Genomic DNA, 26,994 nt, shown 5'->3' with positions numbered 1-26,994 from the left:
TGCTGGGGGGGAGTGCCAACTGGTGCAGCCACTACGGAAAACAGTATGGAGATTCCTCAAAAAATCAAGGATAGAACTACCATATGATCCAGCTATTCCACTGCTGGATATTTATCCAAAGAACTTGAAAACGCCAATGCATAAAGATACATGCACCCCTGTCTTCATTGCAGCGTTATTCACAATAGCCAAGACTTGGAAGCAACCTAAGTGCCCATCAAGGGACGAATGGATAAAGAAGATGTGGTATATATACACAATGGAATACTACTCAGCCATAAGAAATGATGAAATCCAGCCATTTGTGACAACATGGATGGACATTGAGGGTATTATGCAAAGTGAAATAAGTCAGAGGGAGAAGGTCAAATACCGTATGATTTCCCTCATTAAGTAGTAGATAATAACAACAATAAACAAACACATAGAGACAGAGATCAGATTGGTGGTTACCAGAGGGGAAGGGGGTAGGTAGGAGAGCAAAAGGGATAATTTGGCACAGGTGTGTGGTGATGGGTTGTAATTAGTATTTGGGTGGTGAACATTATGTAATCTATGCAGAAATAGAAGTATAATGATGTACACCTGAAATTTATACAATGTTATAAACCAATGTTACTGCAATAAACAAAAAATTAAAAAAAAAAACCTTAGATAACTCTTCACCTTCCTAAACCTTGAAAAAAATGAAAATAAGATACACAAATAAAGATATTATAGAACTCAAAAAAATAAAAAATAAAAAAATAAAATAAAAGTATAACAAGCTCTTTGTGATTTAAGTATAATAGCAAAAAAAATTGGCAAAAAATTAAACAACTGTGAATAGGGGAAAAGTCAAATTTTAATACATTCATATGACAGAATAGCATTCATTTATCTAAAATGAAATTAATAATAAGTGACACAGGAAAATGCTTACAGTACTTTAAGTAAATACATACATTTATATATATTTTCTTTGCAAATTGTACCTGCAAAATCATTCCAAATAAGCATGCATAAGGGCACACATACGCACATATACACAAAGAAAAATGTGGGGAACAAAGCTCATTCACACTTAGTGATTGGTTCTGGTGGTGAGATTAGAGTGGTTTGAACTTTCTTCTTAACACTTTTTTTATTTTTATTTATGGCTACCACGTATTACTTTTATAATCAGAAAAAAAACGCTGAAGCAGCTCATAAATTTTACCTTCTCTGAATAAAAAACTAAGAAGGTGAGGAAAAAACTGTGGTGTCGTTAGACATTCGCTGATAAGAAAGCCATTACTTATCTCCAATCAGAAGGGTAATTCATGATTACCTGACCTGTGTAATTTATAGGAACTTTTTGCCCCTTGAAGGTATAGCTATTTCAAATAATAATTAACATTAGCAATTTGCATTATCATAGGATTAATAACTAAGCTACTATCTGCTGCTGTCTCTGTTTCCACAAATGTTAAATCTACAAATTCCAAATTAACCATTTACAATTACATTTAAAATGAAGTTAAACTTGCAAAACTTAGGTTTCTCAAAGACGGGGGTACTAAAAGCAGTTTGTTGCTAGATTTGAGCAGCTTACGAATATAAGTATTCAAATTTATATTAGCTGTCATCAGTTGTATAGAGTTTTGCAGTTGCAGGGTAATCCTTTAACTCTATATTCCTATATCCACATCAAGAACAGCAATGTTAATAACTAACCTGGTTGCAAATAAATATGTGGGTATCTCCATTTTATTGTGCTTCATATATTTACATGTTTTGATCTTGATCTAATGTTATTTGGAATATAGCCTTTCTTTTCTCAGCTATCTTCTGCTTTCTTAAATAACACATATAATCCTTGATAGAAGTTAGACAAATTGAACATTTCTTTGGAAAAGCAATTTGGTTTCATACTAAATAATCTAACTTACTCAAAATTCTCAATAGAAAAAGAGAAAAGGAGAAATTCCATTCCCCACTCCAAACATCAGGCTTCTCAACTAGGGGCATTTTATTTATTTATTATTTTTTACTATACATTTGGGGGTTTATTTGCTATAGCAGTTAAGCTATCCTAACTACAACTTAATCTTTTTCTACACTTTCAGTCACAGTATAACTTTAACAGGGCCAAGAGTTCTGCTGATACAAAATCAGTACCACTTTAAGAATCTAGTATAACTTTTTTTTTCAATTGAGAAATAATTGACATATAACATTGTGTAAGTTTAAGGTGTACAAAGTGTTGATTTGATACACCTACATATTGCAAAGTAATTACCACTGTAGCATTAGCTAACACCTCTATCACGTCACATAATTATTATTTCTTTTTTGTGGTGAGAAGATTTAAGATCTAGTCTCTTCGCAACTTTGAAAGTATATAATGCAGTATTGTTGGGGCATCTTAGTAGGGAAGTTTTCTTAAGAAAAAGAAATCTTATTAATGGGATTTTGAACTATGTGAAAAAACAAACATAATAAAAAGGCAAGGAAAACAAATATACATATTTGCTCTCTGATAGTGTTTATATATATATATATATGTATATTCACACACAATATCAGAAAGAGCTCACCAAAGCCATAGATTTTTACATCACATATACTTACAGTCTGCTTAAATTCATTTAATTGCATTTGGAGACCCTGGGCTTTGTCAAGCTCCTTTTTCATTTCATTCACATTTCGCTTAAATTCCGTGACCTCCAAGCGTAGTGAGCGGCGCTCCACTTCTGCTGCGTGCAGTCTTTGTGTAAACCCAAATATCTGCTTCTGTAATGATGCTGTGCTTTTCTGTTGTTAAACAAAAGCAATTTTACAAGTAGTAACTACAGATTTACTAATAAGTCAATAGCAATGACCATTTTACCAAATTAAATGTAACTTAGGTTATACAGAATACAATATCCACTATTACTGAAACTTAGAGTTGAAAGCTTTATTTTTTATGTGACCAATAATTTGGCTTATATGAAACGAACAACTGAAGAAAAGAAATAGCCTAGATGGCTAGAAAATGTAATTGACAATTGTTTACATCTCATACAATTCTGTTGCAGTATACTTACAGAGACCAGTAAATACAGAACCTCATGCCAGAACTTTTGTATTTTGATATTTTGGACACTTATTTGGAAGCAGCCAGCCCTGGCGGTCTAGTGGTTAAGACTCAGCACTCTCACTGCCGAGGCCCGGGTTCGTTTCCTGGTCAGGGAACCACACCACCCATCTGTCAGTTGTCACATTGTGGCAGCTGCATGTTGCTGTGATGCAGAAAGCTATGCCACCAGTATTTCAAATACCAGCAAGGTCACCCATGGTGGACATGTTTCAGCAGAGCTTCCAGACTAAGACAGACTAGGAAGAAGGACCTGGCCACCCACTTTGAGAAAAAATCAGCCATGAAAACCCTGTGGGTAGCAGAGGAGCATTGTCTGATACAGCACTGCAAGGTGAGACGATGCTGCAAAAAGACTGTGCAGGGTTCTGCTCTGCTGGACACAGGGGCGCTAGGAATCAGAATCAACCGAAGGGCACTAACAGGGGCGCTAGGAATCAGAATCAACTGAAGGTCACTAACAACAAATTTGGAAGTGCTTTTATTTATTGTATTAAAAGATTACATGAAATCTAAAGGAAATCCTGATACATTCATGTACAACTAATTTAAACTACAAACGTCTGATTCAGAATTAAATTTACGAGTCCTAAAGTCACTATTTAATGAAATTGCATACATACCAAAATGGGCACATGGCCACGCAGACCATATTTCAGGGCCAGTGTGTTTACTTTATGAAGTCCACGGGCCAGCCTCTGAACCAGGGAATCTTTTTCTATATATGTAATACTCCTGCTACTATGCAAAGGTATACTCTCCATTGCCAGACTAATTTTATCCATGAGTTTTGCAAAAGAATTCTTGGCTGCACCTATGAGTAAATGTCCACAAATTCTGGAATTTGGATCTTCAAAGAAAAAGAAAAACAGACACAGAAAAATGTGAATTGTTCATTTCACAACACTGCCAATCACAACACAATGAAAATATTTTCTCAATTATATAATTCCCATTCACCTGTGGTAATTCATTCAAAAAGTCCCCTCTCACATAAATTTTCACTATGAAAAAAAGAAATGCAAAAAATAGCTCATTACTAAACAATACATTTATCTAAAAAAACTGTAAAATTTACAGTATGTCACTCAAACCTGAACACTATGACACTAAAAATTCATGACTCTTTTGTTTTAAAACCTAACATAAATTCATTTTCTATTTACAACTACTGAAGCTTGTTACCTTAATGTCATACTATTTTTATTCTCAGACGAGAAAATATAATTTGCTTTATTCCAAGGCAATTAAAATTTTACAACTACAATTACTTATTTCCCCACAGGATTTTGGTAATCATCTCTCTCCTGTAATGGACTTCAGGTCCCAGCATATCCAACACGGCCTGCTTACTGCTAGATTCATCAGGTCTGTAATTAATAATTGTGTTTAATGTTGATAAATAAAATTGTCAGTGCTCTTTCTACTAATTAGTATTCCAGATATTGGTTAATAGGTTTATTTATGCCTTAATAAAAGTCGTGTAATTTAGTTTTCCCTCTGCTGGGCAGGTCTTAATCTGTCATTACTTGTCTAAGATACTATCCGTGTAAAATGACAAGCCTGGAGAGATTATTTAAATTCAGTAGTATACCATTCTACATTTCAAGAGCCTCTGATGTTGGAGTTAATTTAAATCTTGTCTTTACATCATAAGCACAAAAAGCATATTTGGCCAGCTTTATCCAATAGAAAAATGTTTTACAATTCTAGGAATACATATGTTTCAACACTAAAGAGCAAAACTGACTGAGAAGGTGACCAATTGATGGTTTTCTGTGTCATAAAGAACCATCTCACAGAGGCCCTGTGTTCAAAATTTGAGTCTTGTTTTATTTCTTTTATTCCTCAAGGTATAAAAGGAAAAATAAATTCTTAAATTTATGCAGCAGGCAGAATTTGAAAACCACATTGCTTAGAAGTTATACATAAAATAGAAATTGTTAATTTGATAAAAGCATAATATCCTCCATTTGGATTTATTTCCGTCAGTTATTGATGCATTTACTTCTAAGAATATAATATAAGGTAATATAAGTTTAATTCTGTATGCCTCTCATAAACATACTCTCTGAGAATCCCATGGACAGAAGGCATACGAAGTATAATTAAAATACACAGTTCCTTTGTTAACAAGCAGATTCCTTAAATAAATCATCAGTGAAAAAGAATTTAGTAGCTTTATATAAAATCAACATATAATGTAGATCACTGAATTTAAAGAATTACTAAACTACAGTATGCATTTAATAGGTCGCTGCTGAATAAATGAACAGGAAAATGTATTTACTTCTCTATAATGTTCAATATAATACATCATTCCAATACCTAATATATGTATTCCCTGTTTCTCCAACTAGTTTGCAACTCCTTAACTGTGTCTTTTTTCATCTTAGTAAACAATTTATCTTCACTGTGCCAGCCTAGCATATATAGGTATTTTTTACGTGTTTGTTGGATTAATTATATTTCTTTTTACTTCCATAGCAGCTGCAACAATGCTGAATACGAGAATGCATTCAATAATACCAAGAGAAATTAATTAACACTAACTTTTATGGTATGTCAAAAGTTATTCTTTTTAAATAAACAAGACAAAAGCTCATTGTTTTAGGAAATTTTCAGGAATATAAAAGTAATAAAATTTTCATAGACAAACAGCCTTTAGAAGCAAAAATCAACTACAATTAAATTTGAATGAATAGTGGTTTTTTACTATATTGCAGAAATGTGTTGTGTAGACACTAACCACTCTGAAAGGTGAAATTAAGTGACAATACAATTCCACAAGGCATTCTTCTGCATTTTTAAGAAGTGGGAAAGAGGTATACACTCTAAGTTCCTGACTGCTACTTTCAATGAATTACAGAAAAAGCACCTAATAATTTATGCTTTGAGGAGTAAGAAGTGTTTTTACGATATACTTCACATTATACAGTATAGAGTACAATTAATTCAATATTAAATAAATGAAGAAAAAAAAATCCTCTAGTGACACAGTTGTAGAATTATTTGTATAATGATACAGAAATAAGAGAAAAAAATAAGATCACTAAAATTCCTCATGTCTCAACTTGTCTAGACTGTTTAAAATAGTTGGCTTGTTACATTTAACAAATTCTTATTTATGTTAAATACATTTGTTAATCACTTTTCCCCTTTTTAATAGCATGTGTCTTTCAAGAAAGAAGAGGACTCTATGTTCTGCAACTACTTTTTCCAACAGAAGGGGCAATATTGCACATCTAAGGTTAAAATCTTAAAAACAAATTCATAAAGAATTGTTTCAACCAGTAGCTCTAAACCTGTGGGCTACGATCTCAGGGCAGCGGGGAGGGGAGGCTGAAAAGTTATTACAAGAGTTCCACCACTTTTAACTGCAGTAACTATTGCCATTTGATCTTTATTTAGCCTTAAAAATATATACAGCACGAATAATATATGCTTGTGATGTTGTGAGTAATAAAATTAAAAGTCCTTTAAAACATTACAGAAGTCAATTGCTACTAAAAATACAAATATTATGTAGGGAGAGACAGTCTACAATATATTTTCTTATTAAAATGGAGTCCTCACTCTCAGAAAGATTGAGAAACACTCCTTTATCAAAAAAAGAGAATAATGAGTAATTAATATATGTAAGTATATAATTACTTGATTTAATAATAATGTTAGTGATGAGTATAATATTAATAATAATGAGTAATAACATAATAATGAGTAATGTTAATAATGTTAAAAATGTTAAGCACGAGTAATGTTAATTGCATTAAATTCTGACTCAGTTCTACACACTTGGGAACATTTTGTCATCCTTGCCACCTCCATCTCCCTTGCCATCTCCCCCACATCCTGTCATTAATATTTCCCCAATCTATTCAATTTTCTCTGTGACCATGGCCTTATCTCACCTATTTTCTTGCAAGAGTCTCCCTACTCTTCTCCAGTCTTTCCCCTCTTCAATCCATCCTTACTGTAGATAAAGTGACTTCTAAAACACAAATAGGATCTTGTCACAACCCCTTCTTTGAAGCCCCAATGACTCTCTTCAGATTTAGGAATAAATTTCAAACTCCTCAAAACATGGCTCATAAGGCCCTACATGATCTGATCCTTGCTTACTTTTCCAGGAACATCTTTCACTATTAACCCTTTTACATGCAACTCTTTTCAAGTGACCCCCAGCACATCACAATCTTAGAGCATTCCTGTGAGCAAAAATAATGCTTGTGTCTCCAAACTGCTAATAATCTGGAAAATGTGAACATGGATATCAGTTTTCAAACTTGGGAGCCAAGCATTATGATAAGATTCAAAGCAGTGCTCTATCTGGAAAAAAAAAACACTAAGAAAACAGCTAAAAATACTATTAAAAAAAAAGTAATGAGGAGGGCCGGCCTGGTGGCGCAAGTGGTTAAGTGCGCACGCTCCGCTTCCGTGGCCCGCGGTTCGCGGGTTCAAATCCCAGGTGTGCACCGATGCACCGCTTACCAAGCCATGCTGTGGCGGCGTCCCATATAAAGTGGAGGAAGATGGGCACGGATGTTAGCTCAGGGCCAACATTTCTCAGCAAAAAAAAAAGAGGATTGGCATCAGACGTTAGCTCAGGGCTGATCTTCCTCACAAAAGAAAAAAAAGTTTAAAAAAAAAGAAAGTAATGAGAGAATTTGTCTAACCATATTTAAAACAACAAGATATACTCATGAAGGAGCAGTATCATACTGAAATTAGAAGAGATCGGAGACTAATGGAATAGACTCGAGAGAGAGGAAGTAGATCCATACTTATAATAATTTAACATATATGAAGTGGCAAATCTTAATTCAGTAGGGAAAAGATGGATGACTAAATTAAAAAGTATTGGGACTAGCTGGTCATCTGGACACAAATAAATCTTAATCATTTCCTCACTACTTACACCAAAAATAATTCCAGATAAATCCAAAATTTAATGTAAAAATTGAAAATACTAGGGGCTGGCTCAGTGATGTAGTAGTCAAGTTCGTGCACTCTGCTTCGGCAGCCTGGGGTTTGCAGGTTCAGATCCCAGGTGTGGACCTACACAGGGCTTATCAACCCATGCTGTGACAGGCATCCCACATATAAAGTAGAGGAAGATGGGCACGGATGTTAGCTCAGAGCCAATCTTCCTCAGCAAAAAGAGGAGGATTGGCAACAGATGTTAGCTCAGGGCTAACCTTCCTCACCAAAAAAAAGAAAATACTAGACCAAAACATGAGCAATACAACCTTGAGGTAAGGCTAGCCTTTTTAAGTAAATCACTAAAAGATAGATCATAAAGTAAATGATTAATAATTTTAACTATATAAAAATTAAAATACACAAAATTTAAATACAAACTGGAAAAAGTATTTACATTTATATTGCAAAATATTAATATATGTGATACACAAGGAGTTCTTATAATTCTATATGAAACAAACACATCTCCACATATATGAAAATGAGAATTTGTAAAAGAATATGAACAGATGTAGAACAAATGAAAAGATATGCAACCTAACCATCAAAAATGCAAATAAGTAACAATATAGTTTCTTTTGCCTTTCAAATTGATAAAGATGAAAAAAACTGTCAAAACTTTGTGCGCCGAAGATATTATGAGGAAACCAGAACACTCAATATTGTTCGTGGCAGTGTAACATAAAGCAACTTTTATGAAATACTGGGCAATACTTTCCAAATGTAAAAATATGCAAACTCATTTCTCAGGAATTTAGCCAAGAAAATAATTGTACAAGTGTAAAATGATTTTATGCACAAACATGTTAATTATAGCATATTTTATTACAGTATTGCTTAAAACAGTAATAAAATAAGAAAAAACACTAATATCTGTCAATAGAGAATTCACAGGGTAAACTATGGTGCATATACACAATGGAATAGTATGTGACCAAAGACAATTAATGATGTACCCCTACTTTATTGGCATTGACCCCTCATTTATTATCCATTGAGTAGAAAAAAATTACAATGAGGTATGATTCCCTCAAGTAAAACTGTATGTGTTTGTGTGTATACATGTTTGTACACATGTATGAGAGATTTGTAGAAATCATCAAAGTGTTAAGAGTGATTGGGAATGGCCCTTTGAGTGATTTTTATTTCTTCTATGCAGGTTTCTGTAGTGCGTGAAGTTTTTACACCAAGCATAAGCACTTCTGCAGAAATAACAAAACTATTTTTAAAAACTGCCTCCCTCGTTCATTCATTAAACAGCCAGCTATAGAGTAGCTCATATGTATAAAGGCACTGTGTAGGAAATGGGGATAAGGAATCTGTAACACTGAGGAAGAATCAATAGCTCTTGTTTCTATCAGTATTATTTATAAATAATACTATAGATATAAATGCCCAATAATAGAACTACCCAAAAACATATCTTGACTTAGACAAATAATATTTGGGGGAATGATTATCTAAAAGCAGGAAGTCTTGATCATTTTCGTCCTGTAGACACCTTTGGTAGTCTGTTAGAACCTATGGATCCCCTTTTCAGAATAATACCTTTAAATGCGTAAATCAAAATATGTAGGATTACAAAGGAAGCAAATTTTATTGAAATGCAGTTAGCAAACTATTTTAAGTTTGATTATTAATGCGTTAAATGTAAGACAATACATTTAAAATAGACTAAAGTTGGAGCTGGCCTGGTGGCGTAGCAGTTAAGTACGTGTGCTCTGCTGCAGCTGCCCGGGGTTAGCAGGTTCGGATCCCGGGCGCACACCAATGCACGGCTTGTCAAGCCATGGTGCGGCGGCATCCCATATAAAGTAGAGGAAGACAGGCATGGATGTTAGCCCAGGGCCAATCTTCCTTGGCAAAAAGAGGAGGATTGGCATCGGATGTTAGCTCAGGGCTGATCTTCCTCACAAAACAAAAACAAAAAAAATATAGACTAAAGTTAATTTTCTTTAAAGATATAGCATGGTGAAAGTTGTTGCTTGGCCAAACTAAGAACACTGAACTATGAGATGATCTTTAAGAAGTCATCATATATGCCATGTCGGACATCAAATTGTTTTGTTTTTTATATTTAAAAGTGTTAAAAATCCTGATTCACAAATATATACTGCTGCAAATGTAATTAAATCTTCCATACTTCTCTTTCAAAGTAGAGATGGGCTTCTCTCAAAAAATACCAGAATTCTCCAAGACTTTTAAATTCAAAACCTATTGTAGTGAGTTTTTTGTCCTAAAGTTAGTGAGTTCTTTGGCTAGGTCAACATATTCAAAACAATTTACATCAGAAAGAAAAAGGACATTTGTGGTGATGGATGCAAAGCAGACTTTTGGTGGTGAACACGATGTAGTCTACACAGAAGTCAAAATATAATAACGCACACCTGAAACACATATAATGCTATAAACCAACACTACCTCAATTTAAAAAAAGAAAAAGAATTGTGAATCTATGGTTCAAATTTGATGCTATAAAGACAGAAGGAACTTCAGGAATTCTTTTGAAAGAGTTCTGAAGTGTTTCCAGGTGCGTGCAGGTTGCTCTTTTAAAGAAATAACAGAGGATTTTGTGTTTAGGGAATACTGGAAATCAACGTAGACATGAAGAACATAGAAGCTCACTTGGATAGATGAACAACTACTAGGTGGAGAGTTGTCCTGATACTTAGCCAGCTATGTTACACCAGCATCCAAGTGCACAGAGAAGACTGTGATTACATACCATGTATGTGATGGGTCTCATGATTACTGATTAGTAAAGTTGAGCATCAACTATATCTGGAGATAACTGTAACAACCGTATTACAATATGAAAATATCTGTGATTTCTATTAGTAACAAAGTCACTATGCTGCTAATATTATCATGATCTGTCATCACCACCCCAGGTTAAGAGACTCCTTATCTAAGGAATATATTTCGTTGTTAGTGCCGTCCAGTCGATTCCAACTGCTGCTGACCCTGTGTACAGAAGAGCAGAACCCTGCCTGGTCTATTTGCACCGTCCTCTCACCTTCCAGCGCTGTATCAGACAACGCTCCGCTGCTATTCACAGGGTTTTCATGGCCAATTTTTTCAGAAGTGGGTGTCCAGGTCCTTCTTCCTAGTCTGTCTTAGTCTGGAAGCTCCGCTGACACCTGTCCACCATGAGTGACCCTGCTGGTATTTGAAATACTGGTGGCATAGCTTTCAGCATCACAGCAATACACAGCCGCCACAGTGTGACAACTGACAGATGGGTGGTGTGGTTCCCTGACCAGAAACGAATTCAGCTGTGGTGGTGAGAGCACCGAATCTTAACCACCAGACCACCACGGCTGGCTAAGGAATATACTACTCTATCATAAATCTATGTCCTTGAGCCTCTGCCCCTGTGTCAACTTAAATAATAAGAAAGTTCCATGCCCGGACTACTCAGAGAACTATAAGATAGTATTATGCTGTCAGTTTTTACTGAAGATGAATATAAGCAACAATGACAAGAAAAAAGTTGTGCATCTTCTATGAAGTAGCTTTTAAAGACAGAAACTGTGATGTTCAATATTTCCAATATGATAATCCATGTAATAAATTCCTCTTAAGGTTTAGTAGCAAAAAATAGTTTGTTCCACATGTTTGGAGACACAAGAAAGCATCTCACATTTGGGGAACAACAAGCAGCTCAGTTGAGCTAAACTGCAGGTTTATTAATGAGAGCACTGGGAGGTGAGACTCTACAAATAGATGAGAATCAGATCAAGAAGGGTCTTGTATACCCAGCTAAAGGGTTAATTCAGTAAGAAATGGGGACCAGTACTGCTGCTGACACTGAGGACAAAGATATGTGACAGACCAAGCACTGCTCACATGCAATAACTCATTTAACCCTCACAATAGCCAACGAGATGACAGTATTATTACAGCAATTTAAAATAAATGAGAAAAAACGAACAATGAAAAATGGTATACAGAATGACCCAGTCATATTGAAATATATACAATAGAACTTGAAAGAAGTACACAGAAATAGTCATCATATTCTTGGATAGGGAGGGTGCAAGAGATATCTTACAGCCATATTTAAGTAACACCTATAAGATGCTATAATTTTTTTCTGGAACAAAGTGGGGGCAAAAATATATTTCTAAATACATACATAATATTTTAGTATAGATTTGAGGGGAAATGTTTTCTTTTGTTCTTTTACAAAAACCTGAAAAAATAATTATGTTGCTTTGTTAAATAGTATATGGATATTCAACCAAACCTTCTAAGGAAAGATTTCACACTCTTATAAGTTTCCTAGACACCTATAAATTGCAAAATATGTTAAAGCTTCATCTGTGTTTCTTAAAATAATTTTGATTTTATACATTATTTTAACAAATAATTAATATTATCAACAAATATATCCTATAAAAGTTGTGACACTGGAATTTTGCAGTCATGAACACTTCCAAGGATAAATTACCCATTCAAAAATTGTTCTTAAAAATTATGATAGGCAAATAAATTTTAATTTAAAAACAAAATTACCTGTTCACTGTAAAATACTTTCAACTGTTCTGTATGCTTGAAAATTCTCATAAAAATGTTTGAAAAAATGTGGGAAAATGCAAAAGTAACAATAAAAAAAAATCACAGAATAAAACAAAATTCAATAGTTAAATATGGCTCCCCAAAACAGAAACTAGCAGCTGAAGCACCAGAAATGATACATGGTCAGACTGTACTTGTTTCAATTTCAGATATGAGTGAAATTATGTAAATAACAAAATCCTCTAAGTTACTTCTTCTCAAACTTTACTGAGCATATAAATCATCTTGCTAAAATGCGGATTCCAATTGAGGAGCTCCGGAGTGGAGTCTGAGATTACGCATTTCTAACACACTCCCAGTTAATGCTGATGCTGCTGGTCCATAGACCACACTTGGAGCAGCAAGGCTCTTTTTATTATTTGTTAGGATTCAATAAAGCCTTAACGTTTTTAAATATATACCAATAACTACTTATTAATACAAATATCTTTACTTACTGCTCTGAACTTCCTAAGTATGAAACCTCAGTGTTATGCTGAATACAGCCTAGATTTCTGAGTTTTGCCTAAAAGAGTTGCTATGACCTCTAGAAAGTTAACTCAAAGTATACCATGAAAGAAGGTTCTGCGCAGTAATAGCAGGGGCATGTATATGTGGGTCATCTATCTTCTAGGTAATTAAGATACAATTATAATTGAAATGTGTAAATGTGTAACAAAATGTATGAACATTCTACTGATATCCATGTACTCCTGTATTTGTTCAGAGATATTTCAAAGCAGATCAGCACATTTGTTTCTATCTTGAGAAATTTAATCTGGACCAGTCATATGAAAATGTTCAGCTATCTAAAGGGTTCTTTAGTCCATTCCCATAATGATTGATATCCAAGCCCTTCAGTGGAAGTCACATTCTCCCCTGTTTGAGGTAAATGATCTCTTGCAGGCACACCATTTGGATACCTGGAAGAGGTAATTTATCTCAAGTGGGCAAACTCTTTAATGAAAGGAAGAAGGTTGCCACCTGTCCAGTATTTACAGAGGCAACATGGAAACCGGGGTCTCTGCCCACCGGCTATAAAGACATCATCCAAGTTGAAGAAGGTAGCAGGGGCAACCACCTGCAGCACTTTCTGAGCAGTGAATTCAAGTTACCTTTATTGAACTTCCAGTTTCATGAAAAGGTATAGAGTCACATAATAGTTCCATTGAGACTTCAGTACACAAAAAAATGTTGAGGCAGAAAAGGAATTAAGTAATTTTCCCACTGTCACGCACATAGTAAACAATGCAACCCAGATCAAATATAGAGTCCAAGTTCTTAACCCATAATCTACTACGTATCCAACATGTTTCATTTTCTCTCCTAGACAATTTTTAAATTTCTCTCCTAGACACTTAACAGTAGGTGTATAATTCAGAAATTACTCTAAAAAGATAAGCACCTAATTTTTAAAAACAGTAATTTACTGAGCTTTTTTTTATCTTAGAACAAAGATAACATGAGAAGCAATACAGTTATTATCTAATATTACTAAAAGCTGCTACTTGGATTGGCATACATGTACCAGTTTTCCTTGGGCTAAAAAGAAAAAAGTGACAATGATGCCATCAATATGTGGTCCTGACATATAAAATGGTTCAAATTTCAGCAAGATCTTCAAAAAGGAAAAGAAAGTAGAAGAAAGAAGGAACAGAAAAGAAAAAACATAGTTCTAAGAAATATCTCCTTTCATTTCAGAATTTTCAGATTATGTCCTAAAAAGACTTTCCCAAGGAGCTGGCCCACTGGTGTAGTGGTTAAGTTCACATGCTCCACTTTGGCGGCCCAGGGTTTGTGGGGTCGGATCCCGGGTGCAGACCTACACACTGCTTATCAAGTCATGCTATGGCAGGCGTCCCATATACAAAATAGAGGAAGATGGGCACATATGTTAGCCCAGGGCCAATCTTCCTCAGCAAAAAGAGGAGGATTGGCAACGGATGTCAGCACAGGGCTAACCTTCCTCACCAGAAAAAAAAAACCTTGCCAAGATTTTGCCATTTCAATTTCCCACTTGGCTGAAAGAATCAAGATACTGCACATAATATTAGATGATTCAAGAGACAATGAATCAATTACAAATCAAAGCTGAACTGATATTTCTGATACCTGTCCTATGATGAAAACATCCTATTGTAAATAGGTTAAATAAATCATGGAATGCCCAAATGATAAATATTACCCAGATATTACAATCACTCTCTAGAAATGGAGAAAAATCCTCAAAAAGTATGACTTCTTTTATACTGAAGCTATGATAGGATATCATGGGCAAAGCACAGCATTACTTCTGTGATATTCTTGCCAAAAATGCATAAAATGAGTCTAATCATGAGGGAACATCAAACAAATCAAAATTGAGGTATATTCTACAAATAACTGGCCTGTAATCTTCAAGGTCATGATGGTCAAGGAAAGACTGAGGAACTCTTCCATAATGAGGAAGACTAAAGAAACATGACTAAACACAACATGTAATTCTAAACCAGATCCCTTTGCTAAACAAGACATGATTGGGACAACTAGGGAAAGTCGAATGGGGTCTGACTGGTAGTAATGTATCAGTGTTGGTTTCCTGATGTTGATCCTTGTGTTCTGGTTATGTAGAAGAAGGTCTTTGGCTGAAGTACACACTAAAATACAAGGGAGTAATGGGGCATCATGTCAGCAACTTGCTCTCAAATTGTTCAGCAAAAAAACAGTTTTCTGTTGTGTACTTGCAACTTTTCTATAAGTTTGACGTTATTTCAAAATAATTTTTAAATGAAGACATAAAACAGTGTGTAGCCTATGATATCATTTATATCCCTTGTTAGTCTGTCAGTGGATGGATGAATGAGTGGCAGGGAGGAACGAAGGAAGGAAGGAAGGGAAGGGTAGGGGAATGGATAGAGGGATAAAATAGATTGGAAGAACACATACAAATGTTAACAGTAACTATTCCTGTATGGTGGGAAAATATTTTGGTTTTCGTTATTGTTGTTCTCTGATTTTTTTTTCAAGTTTTCTGAATTCATCAGTTTTCTTTTATAATGGAGGCAGTAGAGGTGGAGGTAATTTGTTTCTAAAAAAATGAATCCTCTCTATTGCAGACGTTGTTGATTAGCTGACTCATTCCATCCACAAACTCTTCCTTCTCTTTTGCTAACTTTCAGCTAGGCAGCTCGGGATAACGATGTGATCCAGTTCAGGCCAATGAAACAAGAGCAGAACCGGGGGGCGGAGGGGGGGCAGTGTGGGGGGGGTGGGCACAGAGCTTTTGCCTTCCTGATATAAAGGGATATATTCAGCAGCCACGTACCTTCACATTCTTAACAGCTTTCTTGATATATAATTCACATACAATACAATTTACTCAAAGTGTAAAATCAATGGTTTTGAATATATTCACAGAGCTAAGGAACCATCATAACCATATTCATTAGCAGTCACTTTCCATAATCCTCAACCCCTCCCCAGCCTTAGGCAACCTCTAATCTACTTTCTGTCTCTAGATTTGCCTATTCTGGATATTTCAAATAAATGGTATCATAAGATATGTGATCTTTTGTGACTAGCTTCTTTAACTTAGTATGTTTTCAAGGTTCATCCATGATGTAGCATGTATCAGTACTTGATTTCTTCTTTTGTTTTTTTTTTTTGTGAGGAAGATCAGCCCTGAGCTAACATCTGCCAATCCTCCTCTTTTTTTGCTGAGGAAGATTGGCCCTGGGCTAATATCCATGCCCATCTTCCTCTACTTTATATGGGACACTGCTACAGCATGGCTTGACAAGCGGTGTGTCGGTGCACGCCTGGGACCTGGACCTGCGAACCCTGGGCTGCTGCAGCGGAGCAGATGCACTTAACTGCTTGCGCCACCAGGCTGGCCCCTACTTCATTCCTTCTTATGGCTCAATAATATTTTATCGTTTAGATATCTATTCATTCATCAGTTGATGGACATTTGGGTTTGTTTCCACTTTTTGGCTATTATGCATAACGCTGCAATGAACATTCATGCACAAGTTTTTGTATGTATGTATGTTTTCATTTCTTTTGGATATATTCTTAGGAGAGGAATTGCTGGATCATATAATAACTGTATGTTTAATATTTTGAGGCACTACCAGCAATTCATGAATGTTTCACATTTTGTCCTTCCCTTTTCCTTCCTGCCCCAAACACAGTCCTGATGCCTGGAAGTACAGTAGCCAGCTCAAAACTAGGAGACACAAACATGAAGATGCTAAGGATGGCTGAGCAGGAAGACACAGTCGGGATTTCTACCTACCTCCAGACTTCCTATTATTTGAGAGGAAAAAACTCTATATGATTAAGCTACTTTAAGTGGGGTCTTCTATTAGTTACAAAGAAAGCAAACCTGTGATGCCCCCCGAATATACAATGTCATTGTATCCAGAGAAAGAAATTTCTTCTTGACCTTTATATACTAATTTATAACAAAATTATGTTTTAAAAAAAGTTAGAGCTGTATGTGATGTGTAAATTGTCTTAAAATTTTAAGATAAACTAATGTATTTGCATTTTATTTACTCTAAATTTTTATGAAATTTCTTTATTATTATTCAGCTGTAATGCAATAAATCTTAATAATGACCAATATTTGAACTAAGAAAAGTAAGCAAACTACTAAACAAAGACTATTCTAAGCACTTTACAAATTAACTCATTTAGTCCTCTCAACAACTCTGAGACAGGTAATACTACTTTTGCCCTTTTACAAATACAGAAACTAAGGCACAGAGAGTTTAAACAACTTGCCCATGTCACACGGCTAGTGACAGAACCAGTATTCAAAGTCAGGCAGAATCCCTGCTTAACCCTCTACCATGTTGCCTCCACTGTACAGCACTTTAGCAATTTTAGAAAAGAAAATTAATAACTGGTAGTCTAAAAATATATACAGGTAGATGCGTGTGTGTCTGCGTGTGTGTGTGTGTGTGTGTGTATTCATTAATGTTATACACTACTCTCATGGTGAGATGATAGATAGTAAGGGAACAAAAATTTTTTTCTCACTCACTATATGCCAGATACTGTACAAAATATTCAACAAGTGTTACCTCATTAAATCCTCATAACAACCAGGAAGATGATACCATCTTCATTTATAGGTAAAGAGTCTGAGGCCCAGTAAAATTAAGTAACTTGCTCAATTTCACACAACTAATAACTAGCAGAGCTGGATACAAAATCAAATCTGCTTTATTCAAAGCTAATGCTCTGTCTTCTATACCATAATGCTTACCTATTTAGGTTATTTATACACCTAAATTATAAACTCAACATGACTACATAAACTGTTATGGCTTTATATTTATTACCCTCACTATTATCTGTTGATAACCACTCATATACTTTAACTGTCTGAAAATATTTTCTCATCTTTTCTGCTAAAATATCTAAAATTTATTCTTCTAGGATATACTTTAAAATGAAAACACATTGCCTGGAAAAGATAATATATTAACTCTTCATCATATTTTGAAAGAATTATTCTACAAGCCCAGCTAGTCATCTCTGCAGAAGGTCGACACTGATCATTTTTGTACTAGTCCAATAATACTCAATTATCTATCGTGACCATATCCTTTCCAATACTCTTGAGGACTTTGATAAACCAATCATTCTTCCCCTCTAAGCAACAATCACTTTCTCTTCCCTAAATAGTATTCTTTAGCCAACAACATGTAAAGCGTTCCCTAAAAATAAGTTTCCCTAAACTTGCTATTTCATCAAGCTATTAGAGGCACAACCAGGTCTAACACTAAAGGCAGCTCTTTCCCGAAAGTAGGCAAGCACTTACAGTCACCACTCTTGGTCTGCCTTCTACTGATAGGTCTTACCTACACATATATTTTCAGGGTCTCAATAATAATGTGTTGATATTTTAACTTAAAAATGTTGCAAGGAACCACTTTCAGAAAATGTGCTTGGGGGATCACTGACTGGTTTTATAAAACCTCCACAACCTGATCCCATGACAATGATCCACCTTGTCTCTCACTATTCCCCAATATAGTTATAATAGAAAATACATTTTAGTAGTCACCATCTATAAGCCAGGCCTGCTAGGCATGGATTTCCATTCTCATCTCTTTAATACCCTTTCCTCCCAGTCTATGCTTATTCCCACCTTTCCATCTATGCTTAAGCTATGCCCTTCATCTGAATGCCATCTCTCCTCTCTAACTTATCATCATTCTAGGCCCAACTAAATCACTAGCTCCTCCCTGAAGCCATCCCAATTCTCATAAGCCTGCACTGAGCTGCACCTTCTATGGATTCTTACTTTTAAAGCCTGTACTTCCTCATCCAGTCTTTGATTACATTCTGCCTAAAGTTGTGCACGAGTTGTCATTCTTGTTCTACAACCATTGTGCATATTTTCTAGAGGTCCAGATCAAGTCACATATTTTCCTTTTATCTCCTAACGTATACATAGCACAGTAATAAGGAAAAAAATGTATTAAATAAAGTAATAAGATAAACAAGATTATAGCTTAAGAAACAAATCTACTTTTAGGTGTCAACATACCTACAAAGAATATGGCTAACACAAATCATCTGTTAACGAAAATAAATCCAAAACCTTTTATTAAGTTCTTTTAAGAATGTTACAGTTTTGCTTTTAAGTCATAATACCAACACATTTAAAATACATTTACTTAGACTTTCATATCAGACTCCAAACCCAGTATGTTGAGTTTTCGCCAAAACATGAAATATGCATATTGCTTACCAACATCAGTGGCCACAACCTAAAAATAATCTTTGAATCATAAATTTCCTACCATAAAGCCTAGGTTTAGATATTTGAAATCACAATAAATGATCTATATTTACATGGTAGAGTTGCCTACAGAATCAAATTACATCCGAATTATTATTTCATTAATGCCTACAATAATTCATTAAGCAGGAAAGTATTAACAAGTCCATTACACTATTTTTACTATTAATATGTCTGAAATGACCATAATTAGTCCAATGATATAGCTTAACCAGTAGGTAACTGTATATTACTCTTTTAGTGTAGAAAAATTAGTTTTCAGTGAACCTTTCACACAAACCTGTCATGCAATCTGAGCCATGAAAAAATAAACTTGAATTTTAGACTTTTGGAAATCACTGATTATAGGTGGTTCCACATACGGTGGAAAAGAGCAGACTATTCAATTAACTCTATTTAAAATTAATTAGAAAAAATAAAACACATCACCAAATGAGAGAGAAAAATTTTCTACTGGTTCAGTTATTACTCAAACTTCTAAACTTTACAGCCAGAAATAGAAACAAAAGAAGACTAAAACATTTGAAAGAATATTACCAGTATTACTTAATAAAAAAGCTAATGATGAGCTTTCCACAGGAAAATCACATCACAAAGGAAACAAAACATAAGGTAGATACATTCAGCAAGAAATGTCATTTAATTTCCCCATAAATAAAGACAAAATTACCCATCAAAATTTACATTAATTCTCTCCTCATTAAATATAGATTTAACAATCACTCTGGACCTGAATAAAAGAAAGAACAAATATATTTTCTTCCTAGATCGTTTATTAGAAGTTGTACCATAAAGCATTTCTGGACATTTGCTTTTAAATGTATTTTGCAAGGACATAAAAGAGGGAATCATACCTGTTTTATTAATGACTTCCTGTAACTCAGCCATAGAAGTGATGATTGCAGCTAGCAGGTCAGAACTGGTGAGCCAACTGAGTGCTTGCAAACAACGTAACTGCTCTTTTTGATGTTCTGTAAAAATAGAAAAAAAACCATTACACAATGCTACAAAAATTTATTAAAATCCATGTTTAAAATTCAATGTTTAGCTATTTAAGAAATAGATCAAAATTTGTAGGCAGGGGCTGGCCCAGTGGCAGAGTGGCTAAGTTCACACACTCTGCTTTGGCAGCCCAGAGTTCGCAGGTTTGGATCCTGGGCATGGACCTATACACTGCTCATCAAGCCATGTTGTGGTGGCAGCCCACATACAAAATAGAGTAAGACTCACACAGATGTTAGCTCAGCAACAATTTTCCTCAAGCAAAAAGAGGAAGATGGGCAACAGAAGTTAGCTCAGGGCCAATCATTCTCACAAAAAAAAAAAAATTATAGGCAGAACTTTGCCTGGTGCAGAAAAGTCTACAAGAAATGTTAGATTTGACTGACTTAATTTATGTATATATATAACTGTTAACTGATAACAAAAAAAAAGAAACGAAAATTTTCTTTAGTTCTACTTGTATTACTTAATAGCCTGCTTTTTGAAAGTTAAAAATTGAAATTATTGTTTCCTCAGAATAGTCAAGCATTAAAAAATACTGTTAGCTGGAAAATTTCTATGTGTCTCATTTTCATTCCATTCTTCAATAGATTTTTAACTCTGATCATTTTATACTGATTTATAGAAAGTAAAAATAAATTATGCTGCTAATTTTAAATAGAGCAGAATCTCTGCACTGGCTTAATAGAAAGATTACTGTATAAACGCCTCACTTTACTGTGAAAAGAGCATTCAAACATAATAAAGCTAGACAAAGTTGGAATTATATATATTTGCTACTCTCTTTATATTTTAATGTCTATAACGAAAAATCAAAACCTAATTTATACACATACACTTATCCATACACATATACATATCTATATACGTACAGGACTATGTTGCATGATTTGATATATTAAATGATTTTTTTAAGTTTTTCCATAATGGCCAAACATATTCACATCATATGTCACTTACACTCAACTTAGACTTTTAAAAGCACAAATTATCTTACTTGGAAATTTATGCTTGTCTTTGGGCTCTCCTGTACACACTAACATGCCTATTCCTTCTTTGAAACTTTCCAACCAAGTAAAAAGAGAGGCACATGATTGGCCCAAAATCTTGAGTCTGTTCGCTGCCAAAATTGCAATAACACCTTTCCGGAATATACGTATCAATCCTTTGAATGGTTTTTTCTTCATCTTGGCATCCTCTTGCTTCTTTTCCTCTACAGTTGACAAGGCCTGGGCTAGAGTCCTAACTTCCAGTTTGAACAACTCAAAGGTGTTGACCTGCTCCTGGAGAAAATCTCTCTGTGTAGATAACGCACATGACCGTCTATAGAGAGGATACAAGGCACCAGCCATCAACGCACAAGCTGCCAGCAAAGATGTCTGTTCCCTTTGAGTTTGTGATAATAAGTTTTTGAAGCGTGAATTTTCAAGAACCAACTGTTCATGTGACTTCTCAATACGATTCAATTTTTCCGTATTTTTTTCAGCAATTTCTTGAAATTTCTATAAAAAGGGAAGTGAAATAATGTATTAGATCATGAAACAAAAGGCATTTTATTAATTCCTTTTTATAGAAAGAAAACAAACTTTTGCTGACAACCACTTCTTTTTCTTCAAAAGAACCATGTTCTAAAGTATCCAAAAAATACATATTATAGAGCAACAGTGGGCCAAACAGCTTAGATCTGAATGTGCACATTGATTTTTAAATCTTCTTACATAGAAGCTTTACATAAAGTAGAACACATAAATTTAAAAGTACTTCATGAATTTCCTGCACACTTATGCATAAATACACATGGTAAGAAAAAATTTTTCTCCTCTTCCGTTCCTCATCATTTCTCCTCTTCCATTCCTCAGTAGATTTTATTTCCTGCTTTTAAACAGAAATCACACCACCAAGAGAGGCTTTCCTATATGTAAAAAGACTACTTTTGCCAAAATAAGCAAAAGGTTAAATCAATGATACAACACACAGCCATTAACTAGATGAGAAGGGACTGACCCTCAGAGCATATGCTCCTCTTTCAGTTTCCTTCTTACTTACCCCAAACGAAGTACAGCTCTAGTGGCGGGAGGAAATACTAATTGTGAGCTGGGCCTCGGCAGCTCTCTGATCCTTTTGTCCTAATCAAGGTACTTACAATCCAAAACTTAATTTGAAACACAAAGAAATTTTAACTGCAGGCACCATATTTTCATCACTGGAAAATAAACTGGCTCTCTATGAAATCTTATGCCTAATCATTAAGGAATTGCTGAAGTAGAGTAAATTTTAGAAGATAACAGATCCCAATTTCCTTTACTGATTCATTTATCATTCAATGAACACTTATTGATTACTCACTAAATTCCATCTGTTAGGAAAACAGACAAGTAAATCAATTACTGCGGTATAATGCTGTGATAAAGCTATGCCAGATTGCCAGAGGTGAACAAAAGGGTGTTTACACAAAATGATGTTGACAGGCTTTTGGAGGGATATGACACAGGACAAGTGGGAGTGAGGTATGCAATAGAAAGAATTAAAAGAATCCCTACTCCATCGACAAGGAGGCTAGCCAATAGCTACCCTATAATAATTTCATCCAATTCTTAGAATCGGTGGTGACTTAACAGCTTCACTTGGATCTTTATTTAGCCAACTGAGCTCACTTGGCTGACTCGGCCACAGAACTCTTTCTTTTTAAAAGCAGGCCAAGGGAGTTCAATTTGAATAAGGGGGTCAGTCGCAGACAGAGAAATGTCATGCTCTGTATATGTATGATACAGTGAGGTGTTGTTTTCATTATGAGAGAATCCTTTTGGGTGCATTAAGGTTAATATTTCTCTTTATAATATTGGTTCAGAGTGTACTCTGTGTAAAATTTAATGCTGATCTTTGAGAGAGGTTTATGGTGAGTGTACGTCTGATTCAAGAGTTATCCACTGAACAACCAGAAGAATCAAAAGCATTTCTGAAATTTACACTGGCAGGAAGACCTCAAAAGGGATCAGACTTGGAGTAAATCATACAAACTCTTGACTACTCTGCAAGATTTGGGTGTCAAAGCCTACCATGGACAATGTTGATAGGCAGTAGCCAAAAGAATTCAAAGTTGTGGATATACTGCTGAGGAAAGTAACTCCTGGCCAAAACCAATCCCGAGGCTAGGGGATGAGGTTTCCCAACAGGCGACAGTGAGTAGAAGGAGGACTCAGAGGTTCAGTCCTAAGTAGAAAGGAGTAATGAAGTATTGAGAGGCCACTCTCTGAAGGATTCAACTTCTTAGATACTTTCCCTTGGGTAGGGGAAAAATTATATTTTAGACATGGTTTTAAATGTTTCTATATTATACTTTGTTTACTTCAACTCTTCTCTAAAGTCTGATCCAGCCATACCCATGGTGGTACTGTGAGAAATAAAGGAAGGGGGAAATAAAGGAATTGTGGCTTACCCCTCATGACCTCTCCACCGACAGCTGGGCTGTGGCAGCAGTATTCTATCAATGGGACTGAGTCCCAGAGCTCAATACAAAGACACTAGTAAAGGAAGTGGTATCCCAGTGGGAGCAACTAAAAGAAGGAAGAAACTCTGAGAACACTAGCCAGGTGGACTGCTTGGAAGCAGATGTGAGACACCCTTTTAAGGGAGGTGACCTTTAAGAAAAGGGAAAACTGACACCTGAGTTGTAGCTAGAGAAAGCAGGAAGACTAGCTTGTGGAAAAGTAAGAGCCAGAAAACAGAATAATGTGTTCTAAGGAAGTGCAAATAATTCAGAATGCATGAAGAAAAGAGGAGAAGGATGGAAATTTGAGAAGTATGTAGATAACAGATAAGTAAGCTAAGGAATTCAAACTTTATCCGGAAAGCTATGAGAAGCCATAAAATCCTGGAATAGTCGTTATGCTTTAGCAAATGGATGGGAGAATTGGAAACATTAATCAAGACTGCCAAGGGGAGCAGTCGAGTTGCAGGGAGTGGGGGTAGAATGAGGGGAGCAAAGGGAAATTACAAAGGCTAATTCCATATTCTCTCCAAAATCAATTCCACCAGTTAAATTAGAGGAAAAAAGGAAAAATGTAGAAAATCTAGGATAAAAGAGGCACACTGGTCATAGCCAGGCAGTGGAAATAAAAACGAACCTGATCAGGTTCCAGATGGCTCCCTATCTACATATTCATAGATCTCAAAGTCTCAGAAGTAGGTTTTCAAAAAAAATTACTTTTTTTGAACAACAAAGAAAAAAACAGTGAAAAGGTATATTTGCTAATGATATTTTAAATATTTCAAAATAATATTCAAAGTCATTACAAGGGAGCTAAGAACATACAATGGAGAGAGGAAAGTCTCTTCAATAAATGGTATTGGGAAAACTGGATAACCACTTGCAAAAGAATGAAAGTAGACCATTATCTTTCACCATACACAAAAATTAGCTCAAAATGGATTAAAGACTTGAAGGTAAGATGTGAAACCATAAAACTCCTAGAAGAAAATATAGGCAGTACACTCTTCAACACTGGTCTTAGAAGGATCTTTTTGAATACCATGTCTACTCAGGCAAGGGAAACAAAAGAAAAAAATAAACAAACGAGACTTCATCAGAACTAAAGAGCTTCTGCAATGCAAAGGAAACTATTAACAAAATGAAAAGACAACCCACCAACTGGGAGAAAATATTTGCAAATCATATATCCATCAATGAGTTAATCTCCAAAATATATAAAGAACTCATACAACTCAACAACAAAAAAACAAACAACCCAAACAAAAAATGGGTAGAGGATATGAACAGACATTTTTCCAAAGAAGATATACAGATGGCCAACAGGCACATGAAAAGATGTTCAACATCACCAATCATTAGGGAAATGCAAATCAAATAACAATGAGATAACCACCTTATACCTGTCAGAATGGCTATAATTACCAAGACAAAAAACAACAAATGTTGGAGAGGATGTGGAGAAAAGAGAACTCTCATACACTGCTGGTGGGAATGCAAACTGGTGCAGCCACTGTGGAAAACAGTATGGAGATTTCTCAAAAAATTAAAAATAGAAATACCATACGACCCAGCTATCCCACTACTCGGTATTTATCCAAAGAACTTGAAATCAACAATTCAAAGAGATTTATGCACCCCATGTTCATTGCAGCATTATTCACAATAGCCAAGACGTGGAGGCAACCCAAGTGCCCAGCGACTGATGATTGGATCAAGAAGATGTAGTATATATACAATGGAATACTACTCAGCCATTAAAAAAAGACAAAATTGTCCCATTTGCAACAACATGGGTGGACCTTGAGGGTATTATATTAACCGAAATAAGCCAGACAGAGAAAGACAAACACCATATGATTTCACTCATATGTAGAAGATAAACAAATACATGGACAAAGAGAACAGATTAGTGGTTACCAGAGGGGAAGGAGGTTGGAGGGTGGGCATAAGGGGTAAAGAGGCACATATATATGGTGAGTGACAAATGTATAACTGAAATTTCACAATGTTATAAATTATTATGACCTCAATAAAATAAAAAAAAATATTCAAAGTCATTGGTCAAAATCAAATGGATTGTTGAAGGAGAGTCAAAAGTAAAGAAAGCCCATTCCAGAAAAGATTTAATTTTAGCACATGATAGATCTCAATCTCTTCTACCCTACACAGCCGGTCCACTTCCACAGACCATCAGGTTAAAGCTAAAAGCATTTTAGAGAGGCAGCCAGAAAACAGGTAGTCCTGGAATAAGGATGAGATGGTTCAAACCAGGGCTACAAATGAATAAAAATCTAACATACATTACCAAAAAAAAACCCCACTTCTCTCTCTATAAACAGGAACGCACTGGAATTTTTGAAAAAGAGAACTGAGATTCTGGACTTACACAGCCAGTTTTCATTTATGCTACCTAGTAGAAGTAGTGGTAATGTAATAAAGCAATTTTTGAAGATCCTCACATCATTTTATGGCCCCTCAATTTTTACCATTTGTAGTAATTATATATTAAAAAGTGCTGATTAATATTAATGACTACCACTATGGATGATTTCATGAGACGCATCATATAATTTGTATTGTAAGAAAGAGATACCATTCACAAACTGCTAAAAGAATAAAAATAAGACTAAGAATACATGTGAAGTCTGTTTATAAATAAAAAAAAAAAACCCTCCAACGATCGTTTATCTAACGATCATCTGTTTAAGTAATTACAATCAAGGTACCAAGTATCAACGGTTATTTTAAAAAAAAAAATCATCCAGGCCAATATTCAACTAGATAACTAGAATTAGCAGAGTGGGATATTTTAATTAAAGATTTAAAAACAATGAAATTAAATATTTAAATTGTTAAAGCTCTTATTGATAAATACTAGGTTAACAAAAAAAACCTCACTAATATTAATAGTTACTGAGAGTTTTGTTCACTTCTTAACAATTACATTTCTGCATCTCTGGAATCTCCACCGAAATCCAGAATCACAGATCTGACTGCCCACTAGGCATCTCCGCTTAGATACCTCATAGCCATCTCAAGCTAAAGTATCCAGTCCAATAC

General features: G+C 35.0%; 1 protein-coding gene across 3 annotated transcripts in view; it reads right to left on the bottom strand.

Annotated features, from left to right (window-relative positions):
• The window catches only part of CCDC171 (coiled-coil domain containing 171), a 305,088-nt gene that overhangs the window by 149,295 nt on the left and 128,799 nt on the right, over positions 1–26,994 (bottom strand). For all 3 annotated transcript variants that reach the window (XM_014792400.2, XM_087444624.1, XM_087444625.1), the window contains 4 exons: positions 21,442–21,946; positions 20,297–20,413; positions 3,724–3,950; positions 2,593–2,775 (listed from right to left, as the gene is read on the bottom strand). In XM_014792400.2, the coding sequence (XP_014647886.1) occupies positions 2,593–2,775; positions 3,724–3,950; positions 20,297–20,413; positions 21,442–21,946 (1,032 nt within the window). The remainder of the gene's footprint in view (positions 1–2,592; positions 2,776–3,723; positions 3,951–20,296; positions 20,414–21,441; positions 21,947–26,994) is intronic.

This window comes from Ceratotherium simum, chromosome 20 (assembly GCF_057802395.1).
Source record: "Ceratotherium simum simum isolate JZ-2026a chromosome 20, ASM5780239v1, whole genome shotgun sequence".
NCBI lineage: Eukaryota > Metazoa > Chordata > Mammalia > Perissodactyla > Rhinocerotidae > Ceratotherium > Ceratotherium simum.
The sequence above is the reverse complement of the archived record's forward strand: the minus strand, read 5'-3'. Positions and strand labels throughout refer to the sequence as shown.